This window comes from Phoca vitulina, unplaced genomic scaffold (genome assembly GCF_004348235.1).
Source record: "Phoca vitulina isolate PV1807 unplaced genomic scaffold, GSC_HSeal_1.0 scaffold1, whole genome shotgun sequence".
NCBI lineage: Eukaryota > Metazoa > Chordata > Mammalia > Carnivora > Phocidae > Phoca > Phoca vitulina.
The window spans coordinates 33,761,216-33,781,784 of NW_022589704.1; the positions used below are offsets into that span (position 1 = coordinate 33,761,216).

Genomic DNA, 20,569 nt, shown 5'->3' on the forward strand with positions numbered 1-20,569 from the left:
ATTAGTGAGTAAAAAGTAAAATGAGAAAAATGAAGACAACTGAATAGAGGATCAAGATAAACTTATAAACAGGAGCAACTGGGATTACCTTATTTTGTAGGAAACAAGGCATTTGCAAGGCAGGTTCTGTTTTGTAGTAAGAATTGAAGAATAAAGTAAGGATTAAGGAAGGGAGGACCCCAGAGAAATATTTATTCCCAAGCATGTTTTTCAATATATCAGGCATTGCCCAGGGGAAATACAGATGAAAAAGGCAGGATGCCTATTTTATGGGAATCATGTTATAGTTAGAGAGACACGTATATCAATCATTGTGAAATAATATAATAAATACCATTTTCTGGGAATGTCTAAGATTTGTAGGTCCATAATGGAACAAAAAATACAAGACGAAAAGCTTCAGATATGCAATATTTGAGCCAACTCTTCACAAATGAGGAAGGATTTGGGAGGCAGAAAAAGGGTATTTCAATCAGAAAAAAAGAGTATATGCTAAGACTCAGTAGCAAGAAATGAAACTCAAAAATTAGACCTATTCTACACCAGTAAGAGTCCTTATACTATGCTAAGAAGTTTCAGCTTTAATCCCATAGGCTGCAGGAAACCAAAGAAAGTTTTAAAGCTGGAAAGTAACACAAACAGGCCTGTACTGGTAACAGGGTTGAATTCTGATCTGAGTGTGAGAGGACGTTTACCTAGGAAACTAGAGGCAATGTGTCTACCTGCAATTGTCCAGGCAAGAAATGATGAGATCTGGGTAGTAGCAGTGATGAGGTGAAGGAGGGTATGCACTCAATGGCATTTCAGAGACAGAGACAAAAGACTTGGTGTATAACTAGATGTGGGGGGTAGAGGCAACTGTTAGGATAACTTCAAAGTTTCTAGTTAGGGTGACTTAGTAGATGAGTTTTCATTAGCCAAAGAAAAAAATACAAGGGCTCAGAGAAGTTTGAGAGATTAAGGTTTTACTCAAACTGCATAGAAATGCCTTTGAAAAGTCTAACTGGAGGCATTCTATAGACACTTCCAGTGCTCAGGAAAGAGTGTGGGGTTATAGGTAAAAATCTGAGAATCACCAGTCCTGCTTGATGCCAGAGTTCCCTCATGCCCTGAAGGAAAACCTGAGGTAGCTACAGGACAGTCTGAAATTTGAGCAACTGAAACCTAGGGGGAGCCTATTTAGGCAGAAGAGGTCAACTGTAGACTTCTGGAGAATAACAGAAGTAGAGGAAAAAGAAACAGTAAAAGATACTGTAAAGAAAAAGAGATATGGAAGAACCAGAAATTACATTCTATACTATGATACTACAGAAAGCAAAGGAGGAATATTAACTGTACTTAACCATTTTCTTACCAAGTGTTGATGGATACTGGTTTCAGACTGTTTTTCAGGTCTGAGTGATTCAACTTGTGTTCGTGAAGTGCAGAAACAATCCTGGGAATTCAGAAATGCATTAAGTTAAAAAATAAGTCACAAGGTAAGGATGTGGATACAAAGGTCTGGTGACTGTGGTGAGGAACAGAGAAAGGGCAGCCTGCAGAACCCTGGAATTGCCAGGATTCATAGCATGCAGGTTCTCAGTATGGGAGAGAAGGGAGAAGCAGCTGGGTATGAAGAAGACAAATTTCATATCTGGTAGAATTTACTTGGTGCTATCTCTGATCCTTATCCTATCCTCTGGAAGTCATAATATCAATTCATTTTCACTGCTGGTGTTAATTTTCAACCCTTTCATCATCTTTGCAGTTTTGTTTTGAATATTTAGCTATAGATTATTCTGCTGTACTCATTATAATCAATTTTATTTTAATCCTCAGATTCTCTGTTTCTTAAATGTAGGAACCATGTTTATCCACATTAAACTACACAATGAGTGTATCTGGAACCAATTTTGTTTCTTAAGGTGATAAACATCTTACTTCAACTGGAAAGCAAATTAAAAGTAGGAGACTTGGGATGCCTGGGTGGCTCAGTTGATTAAGCATCTGCCTTTGGCTCAGCTCATGATCCCAGGGTCCTGGATCGAGCCCCATGTCTCCTGCTCAGTGGGGAGTCTGCTTCTCCCTCTCCCTCTCTCTCTCAAATAAATACAATCTTTAAAAAAAAAAAAAAAAAGGTAGGAGACTTAGTTCCATTATCACAATTTACATTTTCCTGCATTTTAACCCATGGTCCTATTACCACATATTGCCAATAAAGAAATGTAATACTGCCATGTGATTTATCATGTGGGGTAAAGCTGACCTCATTCTACTTAGGAAGAAAAGGTGTGTCGAAAGTATAAACAAATTGTATGAAAGAGATTTTTGTAATAAATTTTTTGAAGCATCTCATGAACATTTACTTGTGTATGAACAGTAAAGTACTAATATCAAATGAGTCTTCAAGATAAGCTCACCCATATCTACCTAACACTTTGTAGTCACTTAAAAGTAATCACACTTCCTTTCATTTAAAATAATGCCAGAATTTCTCACTAATCTGTCATTTTTTCAACGTAAATTACTGATTATTTTAAGATGAATTCCTGCAGTTTGTATACCTTATCAATCTTATCACAATAATTTGATCTAAATCTCCCGTCTTATGTAAAACTTGCCCCTGAAGAACAGAAGCTAACAATGTCATGATAGCTATAGAATCATTTCCTTTGCAAAGTTTCTAATGGTTTGTCTAAAGTGAGTAAAATGAAAAGTTTTTGAAGATACTTATTACTGTTCCTCATGGTGGTTGAAAATAACCATCAGTTAGGTCACTTACATATTGTATTTGATATTTACCTATATTTTGTAACATTTACTCTGAATCATTCTATACAATGGTATTGTACAGAAGAGTTAACATAGCAGGCCTAAAACTGCTACGCTTAGAAAAGGCTTGCTTGCAAAGTTGACTCTTGGCTGGTATCTGGGAACTTGGATTTGGGGAGGGTTCTCACCCTTCCTGATAAGAACAGATCATGTGCCTAAACTGTGTAAACAATATAGTTTCTGCTGAATTACTGCTTTTTTCCTGGAAGTCTGAAATTTGTTACCTGCTAGCAGAAGGTACCTACATGACCAATCCCCATAAAAAAGCCTGAGAATGAGTCTCTAATGAGCTTCATTGGTAGGCAACATTTACGCATGTTGTCATTACCCTGGGAGAATTAAGCACATCCTATGTGACTCCACTCGGAGAGGATTCTTGGAAGTTTGAATCTGGTTTCCTCTGAACTTTACTCCATATATCCTTTTCCCTTGCTGATTTTGCTTTGTGTTCTTTGGCTATGAGAAATCTTAGTTATGACTACATGACTAAGTTTTGCAAGTCCTAGCAAATCATCAAACCTGGAGGTGGTCTTGGGGGGACCTCTACTACAGTTATCAAAATATATTCAAACACATAAAAAAGTCTTTCTAAAAAAATGTCCATAACTTTTTGTTTTTTTTTGATGGAAGAAAAGTTAATTTAAGACATATTGGGCGTATTTTTAGAGACGCCAGGGTGGTGCAGTCGTTGAGCATCCGACTCAGGTTTCGGCTCAGGTTGTGGTCTCAGCGTCTATGGGACTGAGCCCTGCAACGGGTTCCACATTCAGCTCACAGTCTGCTTAGGGCTCTCTCTCCCTCTGCCCCTCCCCCCTGTGCACACACACACACTCTCTCCCTCTCAAATAAATAAATAAATCTTTTTTAAAAACTTATATTGACCCTAACTTATTCTCAAAATAAGAGTATTGATCCATGTTTTTGGTTTATAGAAATAAAGAAAACACTTTATAAAATAATATGGTAGACTTCCATTTCATTTTCTTTATATAGAATTTTCACAGTTCAAGAAAGTGATCACTAATGTGAAGACAGCTAAAACCAGCCAATGTTATAAGGCAAAATGTCTTTGCTGACCTCTCCTAAAAAATGTTGGCATGTTCATTAGCTGCCCAAGTTATAAAAATCATAAAACACTCATAGCTTATCCTTCAAAACATTTTTTATATCCACATTGAATCAATTAGATGCTGGTGAATAATAGCTTATGAAAAATGCACACATTAAGGTCTTTTAGGCAGCACAAATGATTTCAAACCATCCAGAAGCTGCCCCAAAATATTTTTAACGTATTTTTTTAATCCACTACCATAATAGCCAAATGAAAAGCAGTTATACCTAAAAGAGAATCTAAAGGAAAATATTTTATTTATGCTGCTCTTTGAACACACCATTTCTTAACTCTCCAATAGAGGGTAAAACTTGAATGGGGAGGAATCCTTCATAAGTATAAACATCAACTTTATCTCAGTTGTACAAATATCTCATTTAAGAAAATATTCAAAGAATTCCAAATCTTTCATCATTACAGGAAGAATATATTTAAAAGTAAAATTATTAGCAAACTGAATAAACTTATTTCACCCATTATTAAATTCTATTATTTTTCACAAAACCAATAATTATAGAATAATAGAATAAATAAGATATTCTTTTTCCAAAATTCAGAAGCTCTGGGAATCCACACAGCCCTCTAAATCTTAGGATCTTCATCTGTCAAATGCCCTTTTACAGCTCAACCAATTTACAAACTGATGTAAAATTGTTAATCTTAAGTAATCCTTTAGAACAGGGGTCCACAAACTATACGGTCCACAAGTCAGTCTGACCCACCACCTGTTTTAGTGAATAAGGTTTTACTTGAACACTAACACATTCATTTTTATTCGTTTACATATTGTCTACGACTGCTTTCACACACAACAGAAGAGTGATTTGTTACAGGGACCACAGAGCACACAAATACTATCTGACCCTTTATAGAAAATGTTTGTTCATCTCTGCGTTAGAAAATGAGGTATTTCATAACAACTTTCCAGATAGATAAATAAAGCTACCCACCTTTTTTTTTTAAGGTTTTATTTTTATGTAATGTCTACACCTGACATGGGGCTTGAACTTACAACCCCGAGATTAAGAGTCACATGCTCTACTGACTGAGCCAGCCAGGTGCCCCCAAAGCTCCCCTTTTAAGTAGAAAAGCTTTACTTTAAAAATAAAGTGAATGCATTCTGTATTTTCCATATACCAAACAAATCATACAATAAATCCAACAAATGCATTCTGTATTTCCTCACTTCATAGTTCTGCCTCTCAGACTTGGCAAATGATGGAGTGGATTGGCAGATATGAGTTTGAGCCCTGGCAATTCTTTGCCATCTTGGGCCAAACTCAAAATAAGGATTAAACCACCTGCCCTGCGATCACTTATAATTTTGAAGACTGGAAGAGATATAAGATATGAAAGTATTTATAAACTGCAAATCATCATACAAATGCACCCATCACTTTTTAAAAGATCACTACTTTAATAAAGTCAGATATTGTATTATGTTCTATACAAGACATGATGAAAGACCTGAAACTACTTAATCTAAATAATATTTTCTGTAGGTTGAATATTTTTTACCATATGATTTCTGGTTCTCAATCTAGATACCATGGATCTAATATAAACAAAAAACAAGTTAGAATCTATACATATATTATACGTTGATCCAAATATTTTTTGTCTTGTTAAGAGGCTTATTTTTAATATTATTTTGCTTGCTTTTGGTCTAATGGAAATTTGTAAAAGGGATTTTTGAAAGATTTAAGGATGAGGCATAGCTAACTAGATGGGAGAGGCATATATAAGTACAGCAAATGTATGAAAACAAGTGGGTATGGGACAAAGGAAAAGAATAATGAATATATCAGAAAAGTAAAGGAGAAGCTCTTTTTTAAAAGCAACAAAAACTCAATGAGAATTTAACTCATTTCTTAAGACCAGAAGCCATTCAGGTCAAAATAACATCTCAGCATAACAATATCATCAGAATATGCCTTCAATTATGGCTCTGCACTAACATCTAACTACTCTGATGGCACAAAATTAGACCTATGCTTTTTTTTTTTTACAGATTTATTTATGTTATTTCATTTTATATATTTTATTTATTTATTTGAGAAAGAGAGAGAGAGCACAGAGGGAGAATGAGAGGGAGAAGCAGACTCCCCACTGAGCAGGGAGCCCGATGTGGGACTCGATCCCAGGACCCTGAGATCATAACCTGACCTGAAGGCAGACACTTAACCAACTGAGCCACCCGGGCGCCCCTTACTTATTTGAGAGAGACTGAGAGAGAGACAGAGCGCACAGGGAGAGAGGGAGGGTGGAGAGAATCCCAAGCCAACTCCTCGCAGAGCATGGAGCCTGACCTGCGGCTCGATCTCACGACCCTGAGATTATGACCTGAGCCGAAACCAGGAGTCAGAGGTTTAACAGACTGTGACACCCAGGTGCCCCGAAATTAAATGTTAATACAAACTTACCAAGAGAGACATTGAATCGTTTTAGTTCACAGAAAGTGTCAAAAATCCATCTACTCCAAAAAAGATTTTCCTTTATCTTCAAGATGAAGAAATATCCTATTATAAAAAACAAAAGCAAAATAATTTAGATTTAGATAAAAGTTCCCTGAACTAGTTGCTATAAACCCTTATGATATTTAGGCAGTTATCCTTTGATGCAAGGACTAGAGACATTTCTGAAAAGTGTCTTTACAGAGCATTTCTGTTTACAGAACACAATTTGGGATCTGACGTCGCAACAGAAAGGCAGAGTTAAGTTGAAGGAAGATTCTGAGTATTTCCAAAGGCCAATATACCTGCATCTCTCCTTCCCCATCTTTTCTGTACTTTTTTTAAAGAAACTTAAGCAAATGTGAAAGCAGTATAGAAAATCAATGTTGGACCCACTTACAAATATGCCCCAATAATTTCCAATGATTCCAGTTATAAGTAAATGTTGAAGGTTCCAAAGCTTCCTGATTGGATTAGTTACCTATTAAATCATTTGGGGTCCATGACTAGCAAATTTGGGAAAGAATCTGGATTAGTAACACACTAGGAATAACATTTTCTTGTTGCCATACGTTGTTGTTTTTTAAGATTTTATTTATTTGAGATAGAGCAAGCATGCACGACTTGGGGGAGGGGCAGGGGGAGAGGGGGAAGCAGACACCCCACCCCACCCCCAGCAGGGAGCCAGACTTGGGCTTGATCCCAGGATCATGACCTGAGCAGAAGGCAGACGCTTAACCCACTGAGCCACCTAGGTGCCCCTCCTTGTCATGTGTTTTTAAAAAAAAGAAATTTCTTTTCAGTTCCACATAAAAATAATATTTTTAGGCTGAATATTTTTTACCTTATGATTCTTAGTTCTCAATTCTATTCTTCCTAGAATTTGACAAGTATGAAAGATATGAGGATTATACAAATAATTCCTGTCCACTTTCACCAGTAGAGTATTAATCTCAATAGTTTATGAAGACGCTGCAACAGATTCAGAAGTTTAAAATAGCAACTTCTTCAGATTCAAGGAACTACAAAGGCACCACCAAAACTTTCCAGATTTTTCCTAACAGAAAGGGTGGCAATGTTCTAAACTTTCTAGTGTTGGGTGTTTTGTTACACCTAACCAATATCATCTCTTTCTTCTTAATTGTGGTTTGTTATTTTAATGAGATCCCCAAGTTTAATCAAGATAAATATCTAAGCAAAATGAAAGAGAAAAGGAAGACTGTGTAAACAATAGATATTATAGAGCAGTATCCAATTTTACTGCTAAGGAAAGATATGAATTTATTCAGGATATTCACTACAAACCAGAAGTAGAGAACAGGAGGAAGAAAAACCTGAAAGGGTATGATTATTTTGTCACCTGCCATTCATTATCATCAATTTAAGGCAGTGCAGTGTCATTTGCTGTATTACAAAAGGGGGAAAGCAATACTTGCTCTGCCCACCTTCCAGGGTGATTGAGATCAAATGAGATACTTCATCTGAAAGGGCTCATAACTACCAAACACTGTACCAATATAAGAACTTGAGTGGATGCTCTGAAAGGTACACTCAAATATTACCAGTGGCAGCTCAAAATGGTAAGGCTCATTTGGAAAGCAAGTTGGCAATGTTTCAATGACCATGAAAATACTCATACCTTTTGATCCAGTAAAATTCTCACCTCCCCTAATCAACTCTAAGGAAATGTCTAAAGAAATGAAGAAACCATACACCTGTAGAAAGTCATTACACTGTTAATCTGAAGCAGCCAAGTATTCATTCCACGTGTGTTTAATGAATGGCTACCATGGTCAGGCACTGAGGACACCCACTGATGATCAGGGCAGACAAGGCAGTTTACATTCCCACAGACAGAAGGATTAGGGATGTCGTGATTAACTCAGTTTTCTGGTTATCAGGATTTCGTTTCTTTCTTTTTCCACTCCGTATCAGTAAGTTAAGTAACAACAAAAGACTTTAAATTCCATTACATTATCTATATTTCAGAAAAACTCAGAAGAAACTGACCGATTTATGAGAATTGCTAGTAAAGGAGTTGTCCCACGGGGGTGATTTAATCCCACAGATTTCTGCTTTAGATATGCCAGACTAATAAGAGATGATTTTACAAGACATTTTGAGGTCAAGGCAGCAGCTGCACCTGGTCAAGAGGGTGGTGGGGTGGGAGGGATAGATTCGCGGTCATAATTTTCTCCTGCATGCTCTTTCACTAGATACGGATACAAATCCTTCTTAAAGAAATCATACTTCAGACCTATAGTTTTAAATATATTACATTAGTGTGGTCCCTTGCATTTGTGTCTAACAAGCTAATTAGGGTATAGCTTTATAAATAATTTAAATTTGCTCCATTATACAATGGTTCGTCCAAAGGCTTTAATATCAAAGGTTAACAATTTCTGTGAAAATCATAGGGCGCATTTATTTACAGAACTCGGATTTTGAGTTAATTTAGGCATCCAACAGAGGCTATTGTTAGAGGGAATGCAAAAAAAAAAAAAACTTAACTCTGCTGAGCCTTAAAATTACTATAATTTTCAAAGAGATCTTGAGAAGCCATAAAATCTTAAAAAATTATAGCGACGCACAACTCCGTAAGATTTTCCAAACTTAGTATCGTGACTCATGCTTTCAAAAAATATTTCCTGAGTGCCTACTGTGCGCCAGACGGACTCTGTGCTAGGCAGACGCTGTGTCACAAAATCCTGACCAAGTTCTGAGGAAAAAGGTATTCGACACAACAAAGCCACGAGGAAAAAACACAACGCTGAATTTAAATACTGAGAACAAAACGAAGCTGGAGCATTTAATTGTGTAAGAGGTTCTTTCCGAGTCCTGCTTTGGGGGATCGCGACAGCGAACTCGCCGAAGGTGGTACACAGAACCTCGGCCAGAGGGTGTCTTCTGTTTGGAAACTCCTCCAGGCTCGGGAGCGCTGCCAAAGGTGAGAGGTGGGGGAAGAGAGCACTTCGGGCAGCTCGCGCCCCGCGCACCTGGCAAGCACCGCCTACACCGAACGCAGGTGCCTCCGCCACGGGGCGGCCGGGTACTTAGGGGCCGCTCGCCTCGCCACGCCACGCTGACTCCAGCCACCGCTCCGCCGGCTGCCCGGGCTTGGGTTCGAGGCAGGGGGGCGAGTTCTAGCCTCGGGCTTCCCGAGGCGTGCGCGGTACAAGCCGCGCTCCCTCAGGTCCCCGACCCAGCCCTCCCCTTTCCCCTCCCCGGCCCGGCCTCCCCTCATTACCCTGGCGGCGACCACGACCAGCGACTCTCCTCAGGCGGCCAACGGCGCGGGGCCTATGGGCCCCGGGAGCCCAGCCCGCCGTGGGGCACCTCGAGCGCACAAGACCCGCTCCTAGCGCGGGCCGCGGGGCGCAGCAAGGCGGCGCGACCCGGACTGGGGCTGTGGGCCTGGAACTCTGCCCCAGCCCCAGGCAGTCCGCCCGGAGTGCATTCGCCCCAGGGTCGCGGCCCCGCCTCCCGCCCCAGGGCCAGGCTGCTAGGGGGCGGGGCCTTCTAGCTTGGGGGCGGGACAAACGCGCAACAGCTCCGAAGGGTGAGGGGGCGGGCGGACAGGAAACCACAATTCCCGGCAGGTCGCGCGCTGGCGCCGTAGAGGCTGCCGGGAGAGTGGGTCTTCGCTCTTCTCCAATGTGTGGGGCTGCTAGAGAGCCGGCCTCGCTGCAAAACCGAAGTCGCCGAATGATGATGTTGTGAAGTCGCCCGCCCGTCCCTGCCACGCCCGGGCGGTTACTGGCAGCGGCGGCCGCTTCGGCTGCAGCTCTCAGGCTGACACCGCTTTAGATCCTATTCCCTGAGGGAGCGCGGGCGGAGGACGGAGGACGTCGAGCCATGCCAGTGAGTAACATTCCCGCGCGTGACTCGAATTTGCCCTTGCCAACTTCTCCTGAAAGCGGAGGAGCCTCCCCGCCCCGAGCTCTTCCCGGTCCTCGGAGGTGACGCGCGGACATCAGAGCCGGAGGCTGGGTATCGCAGGCCCGGGTCTTCGTCCGGTCCCCGCCCCGCGGTGGGAAGTGGTTTGTTTCCCAAGTGTGGGTGCGAAGTGATAGGCGCTGGGCTCTGGTCTGCGGGTTCATCCCAGCTGCGCCTCTGAGGATTGGCAGTATCTCATTCTCTGCCGGAGAGCATCCACCTGGAACCCCATCCTTGAGCGATGAGCGGCTTTCGTGTCTGGACGTTAAACCTTTAGCCTCGGTCACCATGTGTGATGTCAGCGAAAGGAGAGGATATTGCAAAGAGCTCTTTCTATGCTGAATTGGGCTTTTCTTGCGATTGATTTTGAGCCAGATACCAAATATGCTTTAAAAGAAACGGTTAACTTTAGTTTCAAGCGTAAATAATAGATGTTGGCAGATGTCCTTTTTAGTACCAGCGTAAAGATAATCTCCCAAACACTTAAAAGAGTTCTGGGTCATAATAATAACGGTGAATTCAGCTCATTGCTGCAATTTCTGAGCCAGAAAAGAAAGAAAGAGAAAATCCCGAAGCAGTAACTTTTCACTGGAAATTCATCAAGCTAGAATAGACCATAGAAATAAAATGACATGTACTCTTCCAGTTTTTTAAAAAATATATTTCAGGAAAATTTGTCCTGACCTTCATATCTTTGCTGTAGAATTGGAAGTCTGAGTTACAGTGATCTCCAAATAGCATGTTAATAGCGTTGACGTGACACTTCAGAACAAACTGTGAAGGACATTTGGTGGTGGGAAAGGGCAGGGATGAAGACACTTTATCATCTCAGCAGCTTTTCCAGCTTTCTGTTTTTAAAATTAATGTTCAACAAAGTCTCAAACATTCAGCAATCACATGTATAAAAGACAGTGTTTTGTTACTTTACAGATTTTTATTCATATGTTGAAAGAGTTATAAGAAAGAACAAACATTTGAGTACATTTGACCCTTGAACAACAGGGGGTTAGGGGCACCAACCCTCCTGTACAGTTGAAAATCCGTATATAATTTTTGACACTCTAGAAACTTTACTAATAGCCTGTTTGACCAGAAGCCTTATTGATAACATAAACAGTTGACTAACATATTTTGTGTTATACGTATTACATTCTGTATTCTTACAATAAAGTAAGCTAGAAAAAAGAAAAAGTTAAGAAAATTATAAGGAAAAGAAAATACAATTATTACTGCATCGAAAAAAATCTGTGTATAAGTGGACCCTTACAGTTCAAACACATGTTCAAGTCAGCTGTACTTTTAATCAGCCAGGCACACCAGTCATGAGCTCTATATACGTTCACTCAATCACTAAAATAACCCTGTTGTGCTAATTTGAGGCTCATAGGGTTTGCTTACGTTACAAGTGGAGATTCAAACCTAGATCTGCCTTGCGTCAAAGTTACAGGTCAGGTAAGTTGTACCTACATCAGAAATTACCTTAAAGTTTGGATGATTCAAAACTATTTTCCAGCATTATTTCCTAATACTGGTTCCTTATACACCTTGAATATCTAGAAGAAGTTCTGAACCCCTGCTTTAGTACTTTTGAACAAAGTGTTCTCTCTGCTTGCCATTCCTGTACCCCACAGAGCTGCTCATTTCGACCCCAAAAGCCATTCCAAATCCACCACAGTTTACTTGTGTAAGGCATGATAGGATTGGATTTTCATCTCAAAGGTCCTTTCTAGTTCAAAGGTTTATTGATTCTACAATTGAAAATATGAGCCAAAGAGTATTATTTTTCCACTGGAAACTGGAAATCATGGTTAACATCAGTAGTCACAAAGAGTAGAAAAACCAGTTTCTTAAAAATTTTACATCAATATCCAAAATATGTTAAACACCAATATAAGGAATGAGACAGATAGTAATATATTATTTCATGATTATTATTATCTGTAAGTTTTTGAACCTCTTTAGTTACCATCTTGTTTAGTTATTAAGAAATCTGAGGCATTAAGGTAATACATTTAAAATGACTTAGTAAATAAAGGGACTAAATTATTCATGGCTTCCAGTCATATTTGCTCAGACCTGCAGTGTTCATGTAGTAATAGGAAACATTTATGTAATACTTCCTATGTGTTAGATACCTATCTTAACGTTTTACCTATATTATCCTCACAATAGCACTACGAGGTGTTTTTGTAGATAGGCAAATGAAGCAGAGGGTAAGTTAACATACCCAAGGTCATTCATCTTCTATCATTCATCTACTAAGTGGTGGAACTGGGTGTCAAACCCAGGCAAGCTCAGAATCTTTAGCATTTACTGAGCACCTACTGTGAACCAACCCCACAACTGGGTGTTTTTATTATAATTAGATCATTTATCAGTACAACTACCTTAAATAGAACATAAGTTCAGCATTTGGTGACTACCCAAAGCTACAAGATAAGTAAATGGTTGAACCAAAATTTGAACCCACTCTTGCCTTTCTTCAAAGCCCTTCTTCTTTCTTCTACTTTCCCTTAATAATCAAATCTTTATTAAATACCTTTGATGGGCCAGAGACTGTGCTAAGTGCTAGGGATTTAGCCCCTGCTTTTAAGAAACACAGTCTGAAGAGGGAAAGACACAATTGTTATAGTGTATTAATAGGATAGCAGCATACAGAATGCAGCATACAGAGGTTCTATAGAAACAGAGAGAAAGGGTAGTGAACTCTGCCTGTGGGGTGAGAAGGCTTGGTCCAGTCTTAGAAAAACATATGGGAATTAGCCTGGGCAAAGAAGAGGAAAAGGGATTGTTTGGGGCTGAATTTTGCCCCACCGAAATTTGTGTGTTAAAGTCCTAACCCCTGTAACTTCAGAGTGTGACTGTATTTGGAGATGGGGCCTTTGAGGAGGTGATCGACTTAAATGGGGCATTTAGGGTGGGTCATAATTCATTTTGACTTGTGTCCTTATAAAAAGAACTTTAGAAAGAAAAAGAGACACCAAGGATGTGTGCACAGAGGAAAAAAAATATGTGAGAACACATTGAGAAGGTGGGCATCTGCAAGCCTCAGGAGAAACCAAGCCTGCCAACACTTTGAGATTTGATTTCTAGCCTCCAGAACTGTGAGGAAATACATTTCTCTCATTTAAGCTACTCAGTCTGTGGTATTTTGTTATGGCATCTATGCTATTTTGTTATGGCAGTCCTAGCAAACTAATTCAGGGATGTTCTAGCAAAAGGAATGACATACAAAAAGCCTTTGAGGTGTGCCAGGTGATTAGGTTTCATGGTAAGAAGCGTTGAGAGATGAAGCTGGAGATTAGGCTGGGGCCATATTAGGACAATTTGTATGAAATGCTAAGGAGCTGAACTTTATCCTAAAGGGGATGGCATGGAGAGGGTTTCTAGCAGAGGAAAAACATTGAATATTGATTTTAGAAAGACTACTCTGACCTTTGTGGAGGATGGATTAAAGGGGATAAGACGGGAAGCAAGAAAATTAGGTGGAAGCTGTACTAAATATTTTCTCAGAATATTGAAATGTCAAACTAAAACAGAACTATTGTTAACATAAGGGAGATTTTAAAGGGCGCAGCTAACCCTTAGGGCAAACATGGAGGATTTAGGAAGAATTTGTATGTACCTCTTAGTACCTAGAAACTGGCTTTACTTTTGACATTTTGCTTTGCATGAATAAATAAAGCTTTACTCAACTATCACAGAATATTCAGTATTTTCCCACTAATAGACACTTTTATGGTGCTTACACCGTTCTAAGCCAAGTCCTTTGACAACCTTATGAAATATCTACTATTACTATTTCCATTTTATACATAAAGATATCGAAGCACAGAGAGGTTAAGTAACTTGCCCATGGTCGCATAGCTAATGGCAGTGTTAGATTCAAACTCAAGCAGTCTGTCTTCAGAGTCTGTGCTCCTAGCCATTATACTACATGTTGCCATATATTATTTATCAAGATCTTCAACTACCTATGAAAGGAGGAGGAAGTAATACAAAAATAAATTGAGTATGTATGCTGTAGTGAGTATATAGTTTATCAGAGGAGATGAGGAATAATTATATGGTTAAAAAATGTCTTAGAGAAAAGTGGAGAGTATTGGGAAGTAATCTTACTTCAAGTTGGGGCTTCTGGGAAATCTAGCATTGGGAAAAAGTGGCATTTGAACGGGGATGTGAAGAATGGCTACACTTCGAATATGTAGAAGGAGGGAGAGATATTAAAGGTAGAAGAAATCACATGAACAAAGTTATAGGATTGGGAATTTCCTGGTGTTTTTAAGGAGCTAGTAAATACAATCCTTTGTTTTGGCTGGGATATATTGTGTGGTTGGAGAATCTAGTTTGGGGGTCATGGGGAAACAAATGTCTGGGAAAGAGAGGTCTTAGGGATTGAGGGGCAACAAAAATTGTGAAGTTTGAAGTCAAATGATTGAGGTATATGCCAGATGTAATTATCTTTTAGGAGAGGATAAAGCTCATCTAGTCCCAACTTGTAAGTTAACAAGTCCTATCTTCACTGTCTCACAGATCCCTCTTATTGTTTCCATTCAACTCTTTTATGCCTTTGTTACAATGATCCAGGCATAATGTGATAAAAATTTTTAATTATTTTTGTCTCTAATCTTTCCATTGTTGAAATTTATCCTATATTCTGACTCCAGTTTTATTTCTCAAATGTCACTTTTTAAAAAAAGATTTTATTTTTAAGTAATCTCCACTGCTTAGAGTAGAAGCACCTAATGTGGGACTCGAACTACAGCCCTGAGATTAAGAGTTGCATGCTCTCCCGACTGAGTTAGCCAGGTGCCCCTCAGATGTCACTTTCCATTTAGAAACTTGTTTCCTGTGGGATCAAGTTCAGACTTCTTAATCTGAACTTGTCAAATTCAAAGCTCCAAGTACTTTCCCAGTAATAATTCCCACTTAAATTGGTCTGTATACTGCTGCCAAACTGGCTCTGTCTGCTGTTGGCTCTGGGGCTTCTTTTTTTTCTTTGTCCTTTACCTACTGGATACGCCTCTTCTCACTATCCAAATCTTTCCATCCTTGAGGAACCCACTTAAATCTTACTCCTATATGAAACCAGACCACTTCAGCTAGAAAAGAGCTTTCCCTCCACCTGACTGTATAATTTAATACTCATTAAATATTTATTATCTGGTGGTGTTATCTTCTCTTTGATATCCTAGACCATTAGATCTTAGGTTTAATCTAGATCATAGAACTCATTACAGCTCTCCCTAATAGATCTTAAATTTCTTAGATCTTTAACCTCCCTTAGGGCAGATTGTATACTGTTGTATACTGTTGTATGCTGTTGTATACTTTTTTTTTAAATCTCTTTTCAGTCTTTCAGTTTAATTCAAGAGGCATTTATTGAAAACTGTCCAATAAGCAGCTGATTGACCAGTTGTTAGCTCAGGTAATTTTATTGACATTTCTTATGTAACAGGCTTCTTAATATGTAATGTTCCTAGCTATACTACTGACTCACATAACCTTGTGGATATCCGGTTTAACCACACTATATTATGATTTATTTGTGCTAGAAAATGAGCATACTCGTGGTATAGAGGTGTTAACTAATTCATGTTGTAAAGATCATTGAGGTCTTTGAAGCTTATCCATATACCTCTGTCAGTTTTGCCAAAGTTCAAGTTTTTTCTCTTTAGAAAGCTTTCTGACATGGGGCGCCTGGGTGGCTCAGTCATTAAGCGTCTGCCTTCGGCTCAGGTCATGATCCCAGGGTCCTGGGATTGAGCCCCGCATCGGGCTCCCTGCTCGGCCAGGAGCCTGCTTCTCCCTCTCCCACTCCGCCTGCTTGTGTTCCCTCTCTAACTGTCTCTCTCTCTCTGTCAAATAAATAAAATAAAATCTTTAAAAAAAAAAAAAAAAAAGAAAGAAAGCTTTCTGACAATAAAGAAGGAATAGCTCAAATAAAATAGGGTCTAATTTAAGAGCATTACACTATTTTGTGTTACAGTAGAGTTGATATATGCATTAATGGTGAAAGAATTCACCCACCAGTTCAGTTAATAGTTCATTTAACAACAAATATGTAATGAGTTGCTTAAGCTCCTGCCATTATACTCTCATTCTGATCAGCAAGGAAGAAGAAAGGGAGAAGGTAGGCACTTCCCCTTCCTTCCTGGAAGTAAGTTGTAATATATGTTGTGAAAGAAACAATTTAGATGCTGAGTTAGAAAATAAAGATGGCAGGGGAGGCTACTTTGGATCAGGTGGACTAGTAACTTCTCCCTGAGGATAATTTTTCAGCTGAGATTAGAAGGGTGAGAAGTAGTTACCATATAAAGAACAAGAGGGAAGAATATTCCAGGTACAGTGAACAGTTACAAAGATCCAGAGATAGGAGAGAGTGTGATGAGGAAGTAAAAAAGCCTGATACAAGGCTGTGTCTCTTTGGCTGAGTCTGAGCAAGGAGAGTGGTGCAAGATGAAGAAAGAGAAGTAGTCAGGGGCTAGACTACACCAGATGTGTGGATTTTATTCTAGGTTTTTTGTTTTTGTTTTTTAAGGAGTTTAGCTTTTAAAACATTTTTCTTGTCTTACAGAGAAGAGAGAAACCAAGAAATTGAGCATGGAGGCCTGTTAAGAGGTTGGTTTGTAGACTAAGAGATAATGATGGGTAGAATTAGGATGATAGAAGAGGGGATGAAGAGAAATGGGTAAATTTGAGGTATTAGTCTATACAGGATTGGTAATGGATTGGATGTGGAAGGTGAAAGAAAGGAGGTATCTATGGTTCAGTGGATCAGTTCAAGAATTACAGTCAGCCTGTGAGAAATTTGGATATCAGAAGAAGTCTGGTCCGAAGAGCCAGATTGGGAGTTATTAACAGTAAAGAGGTAGTTTAATCTGTGGTAGTGGTTGGTTTACACAAAGGTAAATGAAAAACAGCAGTAATAAAGAACACAGTCACGGTTGGAACTTTAGGAAATATCAACATTTAAGGATCAAGGGAATGGAGCTGGGTGATCCAATGAAGGGATTTGAGAAAGTGCATTCATTGTAAGATGTAGGCTTCAGGAGAGCCATAGGAAAATTGAAGTAGGGAGTAGTCAACAGTATTGAACCAGAGATACTTAAAATAACAACTAAGAAAGTACCATTGGATTGGTTAGCAGGGCCTCTTGGTGACTGAAGGGAAGGCGGTTTCAGGAAAACTCAGATTGTAGTAGGATTGAGGTATGAATAAAAGATGAGGAAAAGGGAAAGTAAATACTCTGAAGAAGGTTGACTGAAGACAGAAGGCAGTAGCTAGAGGGGAACCCAGAGTTTTGAGGAAGGGAGATTTTTAAATTTTAATTTTATCTGTTTTTAATCAAGTGGAAGATTTTGAGCATTATAATAGGCCAAGGAGGAGGGTGTGGCTAGTGGATAGGGATAACTGGTAGAGCAAAGTTTAGAGAAGTCAGGAGTAGAGACTTAAGTAACATATATTTCATTGTTTTTTCACTGGGTGGACATATACATATGGTAGACAAATTGAAAGGTGTATGATGAAAAATAAGTTTCTCTCCCCCTTCTGTCTTCCAGCCACCCAGTTCTTCTAAGAGGATTGCTAATTTACGCTCACATTAACGAGTGTGCAAGTACATGATTGAGGTTATGCTTATACTTAATTCTCAGAGTTTGGAGAAAAAGCTAGCTATAGATTATGTGGATTTATTGGTGTGAGGAATAAAAGTAAGAGAGATGGAGAACAGATGGGGGTTCAGAGATGAGTATAAAAGACATCTCATCTCAGAAAAGAACATTTAAGAGGGTAATGGAGGGCATGCCTATGGTGTGAGGCCCACAGGTGATGACTGAATTTACAGCAGCCCCATTTCCCATGGTTTTGTGACCTTTCCAGGAGAACTTAACTACTTCTTTATATTTAAAATGCATGTCAGCTTAGAAAATGAACTTCTCAAAAATTCATCGCTTAAGTAAAGTAAACACATGTTCGGGGTCCAAGTGCCAAAGCTCTGCTTCTATTCTTACTGCTTTGAGTCATAGGCATGTTGTGTGTGGTACTTTGAGGTTATTCAGGCCAGTGGTATAAATCAAAACAAAGGGAAACTTGTTGGTTAAGAAAGAGCATTCTCTGTCTGAAGGAAGAAAGGAAGAGGAGGAGACTAGAAACCAACTAAAATGTCTCTGAGATGGTACTACTGTTCCTAAAGCACATAATCGAACAACTTAAAATTTTTTTTTCAAATACTTTTATCTCTTTAGCTAGTACTAAGCTAAATCACTCTCTTTTCCTTTGTTTTATTTTTAGTCACAAATTAAGAAGACTACAGAGGAGACTTAGCAGTTGTGAGGTTTTTAAGAAGATATTTGATCATTTTCATTTGATGTGGGTCTATTTTTTATTAGCTTTATTTTGTCACTTAATTTTTTTTCCAAGTTTTTGTTTAAATTCAAGTTAGTTAACATATAATGTAGTATTGGTTGCAGGAGTAGAATTTAGTGATTCATCACTTAACATATAACACCCAGTGCTCATCCCAACAAGTGCCCTCCTTAATGCCTATCACCCATTTAGCCCATCCCCCCACCCACCTCCCCTCCAACAACCCTCAGTTTGTTCTCTATAGTTAAGAGTCTCTTGAGGCACCTGGGTGGCTCAGTTGGTTAAGCGACTGCCTTCGGTTTGGGTCAAGATCTCGGGGTCCTGGGATCAAGTCCCACATCAGGCTCCCCCTGCTCTGTGGGGAGCCTGCTTCTCCCACTCCCTCTGCCTGCCACGCCCCCTCAGGAACTCATAAGCGAGCTTGTGCTCTCTCTCTGTCAAATAAATAAATGAAAACAAACAAACAAAAAAGTCTCTTAAGTTTGCCTCTCTGTCTCTTTTTTTATCTTATTTTATTTTTCCTTCCCTTTCCCTATGTTCATCTGTTTTGTTTCTTAAATGGATGTGGGGCTTATTTTAAATGCATCCATAAACAGCTACAAATGCTGCTAGTGGAAAACATGATAAAACTAAGCAATGAGCCAAAGATTCCGATTTAGCCTTCCTATGACACTGAAAACTAGTTCTTTTTAGTTTTTACAAGAAAAGTGGGTACTGTGTTATTGCTATAAAAATGATAAAGCACCCTTTTAACAACCAACTCATAGTTTTTCATAAAGCAAATAAGTGTTTTCTTTCAAATGTTCAATCTTTGCTTAATTTTTCAAGGCAATTCATTTAATTGATGTTGGACTGAAATGTATTAGTAGTCAGTTTTGTTCATTAAACTATTTCTGTAATTCAGTTTATTGACATTTTTCATCTTTAAGCTTATAGTTAGGCATGTATTGCGAACCTACTATGCACCCGTTGCTTTTAGCTCTGGGGCATACAAAAATAAAATACCTTCATTTAAAGAGCTTATAGTGTTGTAGCAAGAAAGAAAGTGAGCACATAGTCTTCTGGTAACACCCAAGATGAGGAGTCAGTAAATACTGATTAAGGAGTAAATCATAATGAAAAATTTTACGATTTCCTAAACCATTTTTCCCATGTTTGTAATCCACTCTGTATTTCTCTATAGCAATTAACATTAAAATTCTCACAAAAGAGAGAAGAACCTATACTTTTCTTAGGAGACAGTAAAGAAGGGACAGAGTGTATTCTCATAGCCAGCCTACGGAAGAGAAAAAAGAACAGGTGAGAAAAGCACTTGACAAAATTGCTAAAGGAAGAGAAGCAAGCCAACTAAATCCCTAGTGCTGGAGAGATGAAAGAAAGAGGTACTTGAAGAACCAGTCAAGGGCAGAAAAGCAGGTCCTAGGGTTCAGTCTCATGCAGACATCTTCTGGGTTCTCTGATAACCTGGTTATCTGGTTTCTCAGCCAACAGCAGGTTGGAAAGCAGAGAGGCACACTGCAACAGCAAAGTGTAATGGTTGATAGCCTCCCGGTAAGGGGGCAGAACAAAATGAGAAGTAGACTTAAAATCTCCAAAAAATTAGCATTTCACACCATTTATTGTAGGAAGAAAGTGCTCTTTAAGAATTTATAATCCTGGAGGTTATAGCTGTAGTCACTATGTTATAATGCAGTGATGGCTAGTCATAGTAATGACCCTGAGTCATTAGATTCTTTTCAGTCTGTCCTATCTAAGGACTTTTTTTCCCCCTCCCATGCAGTTGGACTTTTCTCATTCGGTGTTTTAACTTTAGGGGGAAAATATCTTACTACCAACGTTTTTAAAATAAGAAACCTGGGGGGGGGGGGTTGCTATTAAATATTTTGTGGGT

General features: G+C 39.1%; 2 protein-coding genes across 2 annotated transcripts in view; one reads left to right on the forward strand and one right to left on the reverse strand.

Moving 5' to 3' along the window:
* The window catches only part of STRADB (STE20 related adaptor beta), a 43,252-nt gene extending 33,372 nt beyond the window's left edge, over positions 1–9,880 (reverse strand). The window contains exons 1-3 of the mRNA XM_032404616.1: positions 9,623–9,880; positions 6,346–6,441; positions 1,355–1,435 (exon numbers count right to left, since the gene is read on the reverse strand). Of these exons, the coding sequence (XP_032260507.1) occupies positions 1,355–1,435; positions 6,346–6,357 (93 nt within the window). The 5' untranslated portion in view covers positions 6,358–6,441; positions 9,623–9,880. The remainder of the gene's footprint in view (positions 1–1,354; positions 1,436–6,345; positions 6,442–9,622) is intronic.
* Positions 9,881–9,986: 106 nt separating this feature from the next.
* TRAK2 (trafficking kinesin protein 2) overlaps positions 9,987–20,569 on the forward strand; it is a 67,100-nt gene continuing 56,517 nt past the window's right edge. Inside the window, exon 1 of the mRNA XM_032404625.1 lies at positions 9,987–10,236. The gene's annotated coding sequence lies outside the window, so the exon portion shown is untranslated. The remainder of the gene's footprint in view (positions 10,237–20,569) is intronic.